Below are 15,409 nucleotides of genomic sequence, written 5' to 3' on the forward strand. Positions count from 1 at the left end.
GGGCCCCGATCGATACCAACTCGGAGCAATAAAGCTTTCTCCCTGTCATCTCCACAGAATACAAAGCAGAATGGGGGAGAGAAGGGGAGGGTGGTGGTGGAGGGGGGGATAGAGGGGTGAAAAGCTGTTCCGCTAGCCAGACCAATTTCCTAACCCTCCCTTCTCCTCTCCCTCCACCTTTTTTAGCCCTCCAACTACTACTACTACCACTATGCACACCAGCTTTTCTCTCCCTTTTCACGCACCTCTCCCCGTCCACCTCAACTCGAGGTGTTGTGTCTGCTTATATTATTAATAGTGTTTGAATAAATAAACTTAATAATTCATATCCGCAGTTTTAACTGGATTGATAGCGGGTGAAAGATTCCGCAGGATCCAACCCAAATGAAAGAGGCATGCGGAGGGACCAGCCCCCGGGCCGGACGAGCAGGCCAGAACAGGTTTGAGGTCGTAGCCTTAGCATGTGAGAGAGATGGATGTGCAGGTGAGGAAAGAAAAGCAAGAAAGACATGCGGTGCAGGCGGCGAGGAAGAGGTCAAATAAGTGTTCTCTTTAATTGAGAGCCAATTTAAGTCCAGTGCAATCGATAAACCTATACACCGAGCAATCTGCCGTCCCCCATAACACATACATCATGCTGTTTAGTTGCTTAGTAGATTCTGTCACGGAAGGACACAGACCCCCAGATGGGATTTGTTCGGATTGGCTCGGCACTCATTGAACTTGCCATGCGATTTGGATTTCTGTACATTTTGGCCATAATTATATGCTGCCTCGCTCCACGTCTGAGCCTTCCCTCTTATCCTTTATTAGAAGACAGCTGTGTAAATCTTCTCCTGTCATTCACTCCTTTTATTGTACGATCACAATGCACCTGCACTCACTTTTCTTCTTCTCCTCTCTTTGTCTCTCCACCCGTCCTGCGTTTACTCATGTCTTAATATGGTTCCTGCCACTTTATTTCGGCCGTCGTCCACTCCATCCCTCCATCCCTGACACCTCCTGTCAGGGTGAAATAATAGAAGGACAGAGGGTCGGGGTGGATGGACAGAGGGATGGAGGAAGGGCTGAAGCGTTGGCCTCCCTCCCTGTTATGCGCGTTCCCCCGGGGAGGGTGGTAATAATGGTAGCCATACAGGGGAGGGGGGGCGAGAGGAGCGATTATTGTCTTGTAGGGAGTCAGAGGTATCGATCGGCCCAGAAATATGTGGTGCGCGAAAGAGGTACTGTATCGGATATAATATACACTCCTGAGACGGCAGGCGCAGAGGCGCACACACACAATAATACAATATACCAACCCGGAGACGCTCACGTACACGCACAAATACAAAATACACACCGGCGGAGAGGCTTACGCACACTCGAGCACAAATATATTTACGTAAATCTGCTTTTAAAACCTGTGCAGCTAAGATGCACTCGAAAACACAAACACAGCTAGAGGCCAGGAAAATATGACATGCTATCTGAAAACACACACAATACAATAATACAGATGATTCATATCGACTAAAAAAAAAGCTCTTCGAATTGCATTAAACTGCGTTCACGGAAATGTTTTGTTAAGAACAGAAAAACATCATTTTGACCTCAGAAATACCTCTAAAATGCATGTTGGTAAAGTCCACTACATGATATATTTCAGTTACACTATCTGGTCTGAAATTGTGTTGCGTTCCTGTTTGAGGTGTGTATTACTATTTAAATGAGGATATTTGTTTGTCCGAACAAGAACAAATCAACTTATTACTTGGAGCCAGAACATTTCAGGTTTTTAGTTTGATTATCACATACACGCTCACACACACATATACACACACACACATGCAGGTCTTTCACTGCTGTTGCCTGGCAACGTGGCTAGGTGTCCTATTGGAGAGCTGTGCTGTCCAGTGATGTCATGACCGCAGCTGACCAGCACTGCTGCACAGAGAGAGAGAGAGACAGAGGGGAAATATACTGAGCGACAACGGCCTTGAGTTACTATAAAGTTTGTTTTAAAATATTTGTTTTTAAAATATAATATTTAAATAAAAATAGACCTAATTATAGATATATTTACGTACCACAAATTTTTTATATATATATATATATATATATATATATATATATAGTGATGCAACTAAATGTATTATTAAAACATAGCATGTCTGAAGTGAATCTTGAATACAAAGCTTGGGCAGTACATGATGCAACTTATTAGTATATTTCGGTTATGGACAGAGAAAAAGTGTGAAAAAGGTCTACTTTTTTACCTGTACCCTCCATTGTTCTGCTCCATTGTCTTTAAATCAGGTCAACAACCAATAAGATTTAACACCCTAACCTGCCTCTGCATCTGAGTCCATGAGACAAGGGGGAGTCACTGCTGTGCTTGAAGTATGGGAAGGTGTGTGTGTCTGTGTGTGTGTGTGTGTGTGTGTTTGCACTGCATCTTTAGAGCACTGTGTTTGTTGAATTGGTGTTGCATTAGTTCTGGTTTCAGGAATATTCCTGATTAAATCTCTGTGGGTGGTGACTGTGGCATGTTCAAGATTATCACAGAACATTTCTGACACATACTTGAATTTGCACAAAAAAATAAAAGTGTTGGGCAGTTTTGCAATTACAGTGAAAGTAAATGATTAGCCTCATAGACGTCCATTCTAAGTTCATTTTCATAAACGTTTTGTTTTCATTTAGCCAGAAAAATGTTCCAATGTGGGCTTCATGTAGTAACATGCAAATTGAGACAGAAATATTATTTATTGTCATATTATGCTAATATTATATTAATTAAAAAATTAAATATAAAAATATTATAAATATAAATAATACCATGATTTTAATAATAAAGTAAATTTAAGTGATAATAAAAAAATACAAATAATAAAAATGCGTATGGATTGGGTAACACTTACAAATGTAAATTTAAAGGTTGAATCAAGAATTTAAAAATCGCAGTTTATCACTTCTTACACTGTACTGTGTGAGGTAAATGTTTTGATTTAAATTGATTTGTTAATATAAATGCAAGTTGGTGATTGATGGTTTTGTAGCTTGGATTGACAAGGATTTAGGAGCTTGGATTATTTGACATAAAATATGTTAGTGTAGCAAAACCAAATATTTTAAACAAAACATTTCAAGAACATATTTCTGTCTTTAGTGTTAAATGTTGTAGTGTAGTAATTTATACTATGTACAATTTATATGTTAGATCAGAAATCTTGGCAATAGAATACAAGAAAGTATTCTTTTTTAACCTTTTTATAACTTTTTTTGTACCTTCACATTAAAATCATACTCAACAAAGATATATGTCCATACATGTGCTTGTGTACCCGTTGTTTGGCACCTAATTACTTCAAAATTAATTGGGGCAGCGCTACTAGTCTGTAATCAGCGGCCCACCATTATTTATAGAGCCGTCCCTGCGAGAAACACCGCCTCCTGTTCCTCGGAGGCAGACGTACCCCTCACTGGCCTCCCCAAAGGTCAAGGGGGGCAAGACCAGAGGGAGGGGGAATGAGGGAGGGTGCGCTGCGGACTGACCCTTGACCTTAACACACGCCACCCAGCATCCCTCTTTCAGTCCCTCGCATGGACACACACACCCACGCGCCGTCTGTCACGGCCCTGACAGGCGTTACTGAGAAGCTTCGGGGGCACATAAAAGGGGGCCCGAAAACTTGCTAAACCCCTGACCGTGACCCTGAGCATTACACACACACATATTCACAAAACAGATCCATTATGAAGGCTTAAACTAGAGGACACATCAACTGTCCTGTGGCTAAATCAGTGTGTGTGAGGGGTCTGTGAGGTGAAGAAGTGTGAAAGTGTGTGTGTGTGCATTTTCAAAACAAATGCAAGCAGGTGAATGATGGTTGTATAGCTTGGATATTGCACGGTTAAATCGTTAGTGTGACACAAAACTCAAGGTTTTAAACACTTTGTTGCATTACTGCTAACATTTTGAGTATTATTAGTAATATGTGTACTATGTACAAGCAATATTTTGACTCAGAAACACGGGCAATAATATTAAAAGAACTAGAAATATTAAACTAGATGGAATTAAGAGTAGACAATATTTCGCAACTGAAAACGAGGTTGTGAAGAGTAGACATCCAGGCTATTTAATTATTTACCTGATTAAACATTGAAAGTAATATATATATATATATATATATATATATATATATATATATATATATATATATATATATATATATATATATATATATATATATATATATATATATATATTATAATATAATAATAATATTTCCCGATGACAGAAAAAAAATAGTGTTGTTAAAATTAGCCTCGTTTTCATATATGGCGACCGTTATTCGGGGAATAATGTCTGTTAACGTTTAAATGGCGCCATGGTTAAAAACTCTTAATAATATAATTGTATCTCTTAAGTCCCAGAACTCGACACCAACATAATTAACTCTGAACAAAATGGCTTTCCAAATATAAAAACCTCAACCAGACCTGCAAAAAAGAAACGTTAAATTAAAAACCAGAGGAAAAAGTTGAAGCAGAAACGACATTTGATATCGCTCGTGTAGCCCTTTTAAGCTAAAACCTATATATACCTAAAAAGCAGCTATGTTAATCAAAGCCATAACATTTAAATATGTAAAATGAACGGGACAAAACGTTTAAGTTTTTAAAAAAATCACCAGAAATCGATTTTTTTGAAGCCGCCTGTGAAGCAGATTTCATGTCTGGTTATTAAAGACACTGCTGCCCTCTCGCGATTCATTTGCGCTACTTCAGTTTCATTTTCGCTCGGCAGATGTGGTAATTTTAGCGTATTGACACCAAGCAATGGAAAAGAGAGGCGTGTGAAGAACTAAAATGAGATATACTTGTTTTTCGTTCTTGTGATGAGCACTTTCCAGCCACCCCAGCACTTTCTCATGCTGATTTAAGAACTGTCTCTCCCTCTTTCTCTCTCTCTGCCTCCTTCTTTCTCAACATTGAACTCCACCACTTTAAACCAGTCATGATAGCTCCCCACAACAAAACAACACAGAATAACCACCTTTTTACCTGATATGTGTCTCTAGATCATAACTTTTTCCTCTTTTGTGTGAGCGTTCACCCGTACCCGTGTTCAGAGATGTCAGAGGAAGTGTAGGGGTGAAATACAGCGGTGTTTGTGGGTGGAGAGAAAATGTGGGAGGCAAGTGAGGAGAGAGTGACTGTATGAACCCATATCTCATTCATTCTTTCATGTGACAATTAAATGTAGTTGAACTAGGACGACCGAACACTTTTCAAGCTAGAAGTTTGAGTCAGTAACCTTGTGTTGGGTATGGAATCTAATATCCAAATAATAGAATGAATATTCATTCTGTAATTTGCATAAATTGATCATTGAGAGCAGGGATTGGTCAGCTCGTTAGGCCGCTGTGAGCTGGACTGAAGTATTTATTGCTCACCGATAAACCCCGGACAGACGCAGACAGAAGGCTGTGGTTTATTTATGAAATGGCGGCTATGGCGAAATGTCTGAATTCCAGGTAAGTCAGTGTCTTTCTCTCTCGCTCTTCTTTCCCTCTAATGATCTCTCGAGGTGGGGGGGGGGGGGGGTAATTAGCTTCACCTTCGCTCAGCTAATGAGAGGACATCAAAACTAACTGGACTGAGGCCGAAAGTAATGAAATGTCAGGGGCAAACCTCTGGAGGAGGATATCAGTGTGTGTGTGTGTGTTTGTATATGAAGTGTAATGTATGTAGAGGCCTGGTTTATGCAGACATTCTGTACATGCTCCCATTACTTTTTAATATACAAGGATATTTGAGAGATGAGGCAATAAGGATGAAAAATCAGTGGAGTACATATTGTTTATATAGCAGCTTTTATATACTTAAGGTCACTCTATAACTAGAAAAGCTCCAGGTGTTTCAGTTATATTAGATTACAAGCCAATAGTACAACGAGCCAGATATTGTTAGGAAAGTTGAGCTTATAGATTTGAATAGGAGAAGTGAGGAACTGTTTTAAAGATGTCCACATAAGGATTTACTGTTGTGAATACGTTTTTCATCAAGCTTGAGCATTCACTCTAGTGCTTTACTCCAATCAGGCTGATTTTGTTCATTTATTCGAATATTGTTTTTCCACAAAAGTACATGCACCTACATATAACCATAGGCAAAACATAAATCTTATTATCTCTAATAATACATATTCTATCATTAACTAAATTTACTAACTTACTAACTAACTTTTTTTTTGTTATTCATTATTTTATGGTAACAACCCTTCCAAAATGAAATCACACGCCTCTTAATTTATTAAAGTTAAAAATTTAATTATAGCTTAAAATAACCGCTAAGCTACAATTGAAATCTAAATAAAATCAAATTTTATTTATTTAAATAAGGTAATTTCATATTCATAATCAAATTGTCATTACAAACACGCACATAATGTATATTATGTATATATGTATATTATGTATAGTACACTTATAGTACACGACTTAGTGTTTTTTAGGTATACATATCAGTTTTATCAATGAATTAAAAATACATTTTAAAAAAATTATTTCATTTTAAGAACATGATTTGTAAATTAGTTTCCCTCGGTCAGTTTTATGCCCTTTACGGAGATGTGATGCAAAGATGCGAAGTTTTTCCAAGAAAATCTCTCACTCTATCGTTCGGTGTGTGTGTGTGTGTGTGTGTGATGAGAGCGAGTGGAAGGCCACACGTTTAAACAGGAAATGGGGTGACACTACTCTGACTCACACAGCACCGAGGCTTGTGGGTAATACTGACAGAATCGACTGCATGTGAACCTTCACGTTTTTCACACTATTTTATATTTCATAGCTGTGTCATCGGAATGATATTTCCAGTTGGGCTTCATGAGGTTTATGGTTAATTAGTCATGTTTGTTGTGTCCTTCGAATAAAAAGGTCAGTCGTTACTAAAATAAACCACAGGCTTTCGACAAACATACAGCTAGCATGTAAAATGCCTTTTATTCGACAATATTGTGCAAAAATATTTGAAAGGAAAATCATTCTTTACATACGTCACATAGGCTTCTGGAAATAAAATGCTTAAAATATTTGGACCATCAACATGTTAAATAATATTTATTTATAATTTTTTACATTTTTATTCAATATAATATTGACTATAAAGCAATAAGCTGGCTGTAATTGGCTTATATGGACTAAAATATGAAGACCGATTTTATGATTACATCAAATATACTGTAACGTGCCTTACAAATGTTACTACTTCATGGTTATAAAGTTATGAAAACCAAACACACTTTAATATTTCTCAAAGTAACAACTACCCAGACTAGAAGACAAAAAACAACACATTATACATTAGGTTTGTGGCCATTTCCTTTAATCCTGAAACACATTGCGTTGTGTAATTCAAATTATAGTTCTTTTTAATTTAGGAAATCCATTATATTAACATGTATCATTATCAACCACACTTTAGCTACTGTATGAATGTTTCTTTATGTTTATGATTGATTAGCGATCATAAAAAAGTTCTTTATGGTTCTTCAGATCAGAGTTTTGCATTCGTGCAGCAGAGCATCTATAGTTTTCTAAAGAAACACTTTGTGGGTCTCAAAAGAGTTCCTGGAACCTTTATTTTTAAGACAGGAGGGTCTCGAGTCTGATGCTCAGATGAAGGAAGTACCACACACTTTTCTGCAACCAGCACGTCATATTCACCTCGAGGCCTTAGCATCATGACAAAACAACTCCGTGGCACTTTGAGTGTCATTTATACTGTGTGTGCGATCACAATCTCTGGTTCACCTCACCGGTGTGATTGTCTGGAAGCAGGTGATCAAACTTTTCTTTAATTTCCACTCATTTGACTATCGATATCAGTGAGTAATTGATCTTAATTTAGTAACACACTCGAATGAGGTGGCGGCGGAGGATGGAGGTTTCGTTTGCCTCGGGTGGAAAGTGGCTTTAATTTGAGTCTGCCTTCTATGACTAAAGCAAGTGAAAATTGTGAACCACCAAAAAGAAAAAAAGAAAAAAGCGCCCACGGCCAGTGTAGTGGCATATAGAGTGAAGGAGGTGTTCTCATCGAGTGATCGGAGGACAGAGAGAGTTGAGCAAAAAACATTCCGGTGAGTCACAAACACACGACCTGCTGCAACTCATAATGCATCACTAAAATACAGCCTTTTCTAATATTACTTGAATATCAGGCTCAAAATGATGCTTTGTGTGCATGTGATTATTTATAAGTTATAAATTATAAGTAGTGAGGTTTGTTGTCTAATTGAAATTTTTAATAATCTGCTGACAAAACATTTGGTGTAGAAAGTAAATTTCATAAAGATTTACTTCAAAAAATAATTTTTAAAATGTAGTTACATAATTTACTTGAGACTTAAGTTGCTGAAACTAGATTTTTAATTTTATTTTATTGCATTGATTATTAAATGCCATTCAGAAAAACCACGCTGTAAAAATGTATTTTTCAAATTATTATTATTGTTTTTAAAATAAAACATCATTAGAGTATGTTTAATAAGAAAGAAAAGTAATTTCAAAATTTGACATTTTTTTTCAATGTTACATGTCGTTTGTTTTTATCTGTAAAATTTACTAGTAATTTCTCAGTAAAATCTGGTTCCCCAACTATATTTTTTCAGTGCATATAAATAAAAAAATTTAGTTACATTTATTAATGTTTGTATAATAACTGTTCTTGTTTACGTGAATGCCTGTTAACTTTTCTGTTTGTTTGCATTTTCTAAAATGCTCTTATTTTAATTTTGCGTTCCTTCCTTTTCGCTAATGATTGCTTCTGTACAAATCATCTTTATGAAAGATCAGATATTCAGCATACACGTTCCAGCCTTGTAATATGAACTTAGTTAACATGGAGTAAACTGGACAGGGAAATCAATTTGTTCTTGGAAATGGCCGTGTAGATGGTCTGAGGTGGCCATCAATTTCACCGTGAGTAAGAAAGAGAGAAGCTGTTATCCTCTTGCGAAGTGCAACACGTGCTCTCGGGGGATGAGATCCTCTCCTGTCCGCATTAACAGCTATTGTGGGTGTGTTAGTGTTTGTGTGTGTGTGTGTATGTGAGTGTGTATCTGTATGAATGATGGCGTGCAGGATGGGACATGCCCCTGCATCCCTGCTGCTCTCTGGGAGGCGCAGGTGCTGTATTAGGATGAAGAGAGTGTCAAACAGCACCAAAACAGAATGAAATAGAAAAGGAAAGGACAAAGGAAAGACAGATAGAGCAGTCGCTGAATTTTGTTCTGATGGAAATTGACTTTTGATGCTAGGGTGTTTCTATAATTAGAGATTTTGGTTTGGTTGTTATCTACTTGTCAGATTTTTTGAATGCATTGTATGATATTTAGCTAAGCTTAATTAAAACATATTTTAACATTTTTGTTGTTGTTTAAATTCTATTGATGATGAATATATGAAAAGTAGTATTTGGGGATTTTAAAATGAGGTGACAATATTTGTATAAATGTATTTGACAAAATTGGCTAAATCTTAATTCTTCTATCATTCTAGATTCCTTAAAGTTAATATGAATTCATGTTGTTTTATCAAATTGTTTTGCATTAGTAAAGTAGTTTTTACTCATAAATAGTTAAATAGATATTTCACAGATTGCTTTTTTTATATATATATATTCTTCAGCATGTCTAAAAGTGTAATTCAGGTAACAAAAACAACGTTGTTTTTATTTTATGCAATCTTGCAATTTTATGCAAATGTGTCAAAAAATGAATTAAGCTAAGCAGTTTCAAAATCTACAATAGACATGTTAATGTTTGAAACCATGACTTCTCATGCATAGACCGACAGAAAAGCTTTTCAAAGCTATTGCCTCTCTCTCTGTTTCAGTAGATATCAGGATGTCTAAAGCCATCGAGGACAAGATGGGGACTGAGCTTCCAGTGGACAGTACAGGTAAAAATCAATATTACCAATGCTTACTGAAGGGCTGGGTGAGCCTGAGCGCTTTAAGATGTAGTAGAAATGTGTAATGTTGTCTATAAAATCAATCTATAAAATCTGTTTAATTATTGCTATTAGTACTGTATGTGAAATCATAAAGATGTAGAGGTTTGTGTGATGATATTAAAAAACACTGCATGTGTAAGCGTGTTTTATCATAATTGTTCCTAGGTGTGTGTGTAAGTGTGATGAGATTTTCTTTTGGCATAATTCTCACATTTTCCACTTGGTCTGAATCACACGCAGAACACTTTAGTCAGCCGTAACCCCAGTCTGACACACACACACACACACACACACAGCAGCATACAGTAAGCCAGGTTAAACGCTCCACGGTATTCCAATAATGCAATGCCTCTGGCTAACCAGACCACGCTTTTGTTGATGTGAGGGCCGAAGCCTGAGGCACTATTCTGACCTGATGTGTCCTTCATGTCTGTGTGTGTGTGTGTGTGTGTGTGTGTTTCTACAGACTCTGAGAGGAACAGTCCAGAAGCCAGCGATCAGGTGTGTGAACATCTTTTAGTGCATGTTTTTTTTAGTGGTTAGATGTCAATGAATGTGTTTTAATACAAAAATGAAAGACGTTCATAATCGGTTCTCTGGAGAAACTTAACCATCTTGATTAGGGTCGTCAAAGACTAGATTTCGAGGAAAAACAAAAAACATATATTTAGTTTATGTGGCAAAAGATGCTAAAAACCATTTATGTATGTTCATAGAATCAGTATCATTAACCAACGGATCAAACCTTTCTTTTAATATCAACACGCAGCATTCGTCATTTGCAAATGTCATCCCAGGTGAACGCAGGGACAGTCCCGTGGCTAACATCTTCATTTTCCCTCTTTGAAGTCTGAAGTCTGTTGCTTACTGCATTAACAGTATTGATAGATGCAATAAAAGTGTGATAGTTACACAGTGAATGAATATTGAACAGTGTGTTGATAGTGTGTTAGGTTTTGTTTTCAATGATGGTTCCATGTAGAAACCTTAACATCCATAGAATCTTTCCATTGCAAAAACAGTTATTTTAAAGTGGAAAAGGTTTCTTTAGTTCAACATTCAAAACAAGAAAATAGCAGTGCTTTTAAGAATTGATCGCTGAAAGGTTCTTTGAGGATCCAATAATGCTGCTTCTATTGCATCACTGCAAAAACACACTTTTGGGACCTTTGGAGTCTTGATGGTTCCATATAGAATCTTTAACATCCATGGAATCTTTCCATTCTTCAAAAGGTTATTTATAGTGAAAGTTCTTTAAATTATTAAAAAAAGAATTGTCACACTAATAAAAAAAACTGTTCACTTAAATGTTCTTTGAAGAACCTAAAATGTTTATTTTATGGCACGGTTGCAAAAACCTTTATTGTCTATTTGACTGAGAACCTGAGATCTAAATCAACAAACAGTTACTTTTTAAGCCTAAAATTTTGATGTGTTCTGTTTTAGATTGTTTTTTCCACCTAAAGTTATCCAGTTGAGTCCAGTGAGATGAATCCATTTTCCCCCTAATCAATTTTTCCCGTCTCATTTAGACCCAGCCGATGAAAACAAGTCCTTTCTGCCTGTCTCCCGCACCCAGCAACACAAAGGTGTGTGTGTGTGTGTGTGGATGTCTTATTATTTATTAACATCCATTTTTGCTGACATGGATAGCCTCAGGTAATTCTCCGTTAAAGTTGTAATATGCAAATGAGATTCCTTCAGTCATTTTGAGCTGCATTCCTTACAAGATGCTAGACAAGATACAGGAGAGAGAGAGGGAGAGGGAGGGAGGGAGGGAGGGTAGACGCGTGAACAATGTTTATAAGGAGATGGATCGATCAGAAGTGAGGACAGGAGCAGGACAGTTGTAGTTAGCAGAGAGATTCTGGATTGATATTTACGATTAAACGATTTGAACTAATTGTCTTCTCTTGAATCGGTGAGTAATCAGATGAATAACTGGAAGTGTGTGTGTGTGTGTGTGTGTGTGTGTGTGTGTGTGTGTGTGTTTACACATGGAAATGGACTCTGTGTGTGGTTTTGTCTTTGTCAGGAAAAGACATGAAGTGGTTGTTGGTACAATCGGTCGTTGGCATTTAGTAACAGCAATTTGCATATCAGTTACAAACCAGCTGTACCAGTATCAAATGATTCACTGTTCATTTGATACTGATATGGGAATCAAAATGAATAATGCTGCTTTTATTCTTAGTATTTAGTGCATTTTTAATGGATTTTTGATCATTAAATTAAAATACTTTTACAGAAACTGCATATGATAAATAAATAGTACTAAAATAATTTATATTTATTTTATATTGCTAGATGCATTTTTGTGTGTTTTATATTGTTTCTGTTTATGTGATTTTCTGTGTGAGTGTGTGTGAAGAGTGGTATATTATGAGTGTTTATGTGAGTGTTTATCATATGCATATGCACAGATTGATATTTCTGAATGTGTTTGATAGGTGAAAGCCGATGAGGCTGCTGAGATGACCAGTGTTCACGCTCCTCCAGCTCAGCCGGCTCTGCCACACACACAACTCATGCTGGCCGGCAGTCAGCTCGCAGGGGTATGAGCTCACACACACACACAGCTCTGCGTGATGAGGCTAGTGAAGATTTAAAAACGAAATATTTGACATTTTTGAGGGAAAACAAAACGGCGCTAAGCAGAAATTAACATTGTATTTATTAAATTTTCACATGTCAAGTGGCCAATGACCTAAATTAAAACTGTAAAAAAGTTAAAAAACAATAAATAAATTTTTCAAATTACAATTAGAATTCTCAGCACAGCCAAGATTTTGTGCTCCTTTTCCAAATTAAATATAATAAATGACACATTTTTTAGTTAAAAAATGACCCGATTAAAATGTTCCATTTTGATTGTTAATGTGGCATTAAACTTTTCAGCTATAGATTTTTATTTTACAAATGACACATTTAATACATGACTTAGATTTTTCTAGTGCAACATGCAGCGACAACTGTAAATAAATCATGAATACACTGTAAAAATGATACACTGAATACACTGTTAGATATAAACGCATCTGCCAAATTCATAAATGTAAATAGATGAATGGATTGCTCTCTCTCTTGCTCTCTTTCACTCTCTCTCTTTGTTCTATGCTTGTATTAACTAAATGCAACTAAATGCCTTTGCTCTGGATGCCATCTAAGGCCCTGCTTGCTTAAGAGAAAGTGCTCCAGACGCCGCCTCTTCTGCTTGATCACGCTGTTCTTTTCTCCATCTTTCTCTTCATCCCTCGCTCCTGTCTTCAGCTGGCCGCTCTCCTCCCTGCGCAGCAGCAGCTGTTGTTGCAGCAGGCTCAAGCGCAGCTGTTAGCCGCGGCCGTGCAGCAGTCGAACGCCGCGCATGCCGCCCACGCAGCCGCGGCAGCCAATCAGCAGCAGCAGCAGCAGCAGCAGCAGCAGCAGGCCAATCAGGCAGCAGCACAAGCCCAGTCTCAAGCCAAACCTGAACAAGCTCCGCCTCCACTTCTGTCACAGCCTATCCAGCTCACTGCCCAGGTACCTTCAGCGCTGCGCTTGTAGGTTTTCAGGAAAACGCAGGCCAGATTTTCCTGTATTCCAGTTGCAAGAACAGTCCCAGTTAAATAAATTCTTCATCAGCATCTGTAAGCATGCAGCCAGTTATGAACAGAATATGAGAAAATGCAGTTTGTCCATTTGTTTGTAAATAAATAAATAAGAAACATGTTTACATTGGAAATCTTGCCATTTAAATATTTAATAAATATATAAGTTAATAAAACTTATTTAAATTTGAAAAGATCCTAATGTAAAAAGAAGTGAATTTTGTGTAGTTTAGTTTAAATATAAAATTATTATTTTGTTATTTAAATGTATTTAATACCATTTAAGTATAATTTTGAATAAATGTTTTTCATTTATATTAAAAATATTTTTTTATTTAATTATATGAATAATCCAAATGCAAAACAAGATTATTTTAATATAATTTAAATAATTATATTGTTATTTTTATTATATTATTTATTTAATGATATTATGCTATTAAATGTATTAATAAATAAATAAATAACGTTTACAACGAAAGCCTTGGATTGTTATTGTATCTAAATATTTAATAGATATATGAAATAAATCATTTGTAAAAAATCCTAATACAAAAACATTAATATAAATTAAATTCTTATATTATTTTGTTATTTAACTGTATTTAATGTAATTTCTATTATGCATTTTATTTAAGCATTTAATTAGTTTTTTTTTATAATTAAATTATTATACTGATATGTTTTCATTTAAATGTATTTTAAACAATTTCAATGTAATTTTGAATGAATGCTTTTACCTTATTTTATCATTTTTATATATATACACACACATACACAGTACATTCAGTTAAATTCACTCTTCATGCATTTATGTTATGCAAATGCATTTTGGATATATATTCTTACATAGTCATTAACAGAATATAAAATGAGACTAGAGTTCAAATATTTAGTAAACTGAAGTAACATACAGTTGTTTCTGAAACTTGACTTTGTAGAATAACTTGATCTTTTCTCTTATTCCCCCTTTCTTTTGTTGCTCACATTTCTTTATTTCATCCTCATAAGGCCTTCTGTCTGTCTCTGCAGGACATTCAGCAGTTTCTGCAGTTACAGCAGCTGGTCCTGATGCCTGGGCATCGTCTACAGTCTCCTGCTCAGTTCCTGCTTCCTCAAGCCCAAGCTCAGCAGGGGCAGCAAGGTGAGACACACCTGTTCACACGTTAGGTCCTCATTTGTCCATTTGTGTGCACCGATGTCTGGAGTGAGAAATTGTCATTGATGCTCTTTCAGGTTTGCTTTCAACATCGAATTTGATTCCACTACCTCAGCAGAGCCCAGGGAGTCTCCTGACCTCCCCACCTAGACTGGGCCTTCAAGCACAGGTATGAAGCATCAAGTGGTGTCTCAGTAATAAATATGGATATTTTATTCAGTATCAGTGTTAATGGCAGTTTTCAACAGTCCAGTCAAATAACAAGTCATCAAGAAATAGGAGGGCAAACACATTACTTTAAGTGATACACTGTGTGACACAGTGTGCTCTGCTGCGTATGACAAATGTAGAATTGTAGAATTTCATGCATACATTACCATTCTAAAGTTTAGAGTCAGTTAGATTTTTATTGAAAGTATTGGTTTTAAGGTAGAAGTCTTGTGTGCTTGCTAAGACTGCATTTGTCAAAAATACAGTAAAAACAGTCATATTATTACAATTTAAAATAACTATTTTCTATTTGAATATATTTTAAAATGTAATTTATTCCTGTGATGCCAAGCTGAATTTTCAACATCATTACTCCAGTCTTCAGTGTCACATGATCCTTCAGAAATCGTTCTGAAATGCTGATTTGCTGCTCAAGAAACCCTTAT

The 15,409-nt window shown here is 36.3% G+C and overlaps 1 protein-coding gene across 13 annotated transcripts in view; it reads left to right on the forward strand.

The window, feature by feature from the left end:
• pou2f2a (POU class 2 homeobox 2a) overlaps positions 1-15,409 on the forward strand; it is a 59,721-nt gene that overhangs the window by 35,113 nt on the left and 9,199 nt on the right. For 5 of the 13 annotated variants that reach the window (XM_059555727.1, XM_059555728.1, XM_059555720.1 and 2 more), the window contains 7 exons: positions 9,888-9,953; positions 10,474-10,508; positions 11,540-11,596; positions 12,458-12,562; positions 13,278-13,526; positions 14,606-14,738; positions 14,831-14,922. In XM_059555727.1, coding sequence (XP_059411710.1) covers positions 9,899-9,953; positions 10,474-10,508; positions 11,540-11,596; positions 12,458-12,562; positions 13,278-13,526; positions 14,606-14,738; positions 14,831-14,922 — 726 coding nt within the window. In that variant the 5' untranslated portion in view covers positions 9,888-9,898. Of the gene's footprint in view, positions 1-5,306; positions 5,526-9,887; positions 9,954-10,473; positions 10,509-11,539; positions 11,597-11,842; positions 11,929-12,457; positions 12,563-13,277; positions 13,527-14,605; positions 14,739-14,830; positions 14,923-15,409 lie in introns of those variants that run through there. The other 8 variants (XM_059555724.1, XM_059555726.1, XM_059555729.1 and 5 more) reach the window with 7 other exon arrangements.

This window comes from Carassius carassius, chromosome 8 (genome assembly GCF_963082965.1).
Source record: "Carassius carassius chromosome 8, fCarCar2.1, whole genome shotgun sequence".
Lineage (NCBI taxonomy): Eukaryota > Metazoa > Chordata > Actinopteri > Cypriniformes > Cyprinidae > Carassius > Carassius carassius.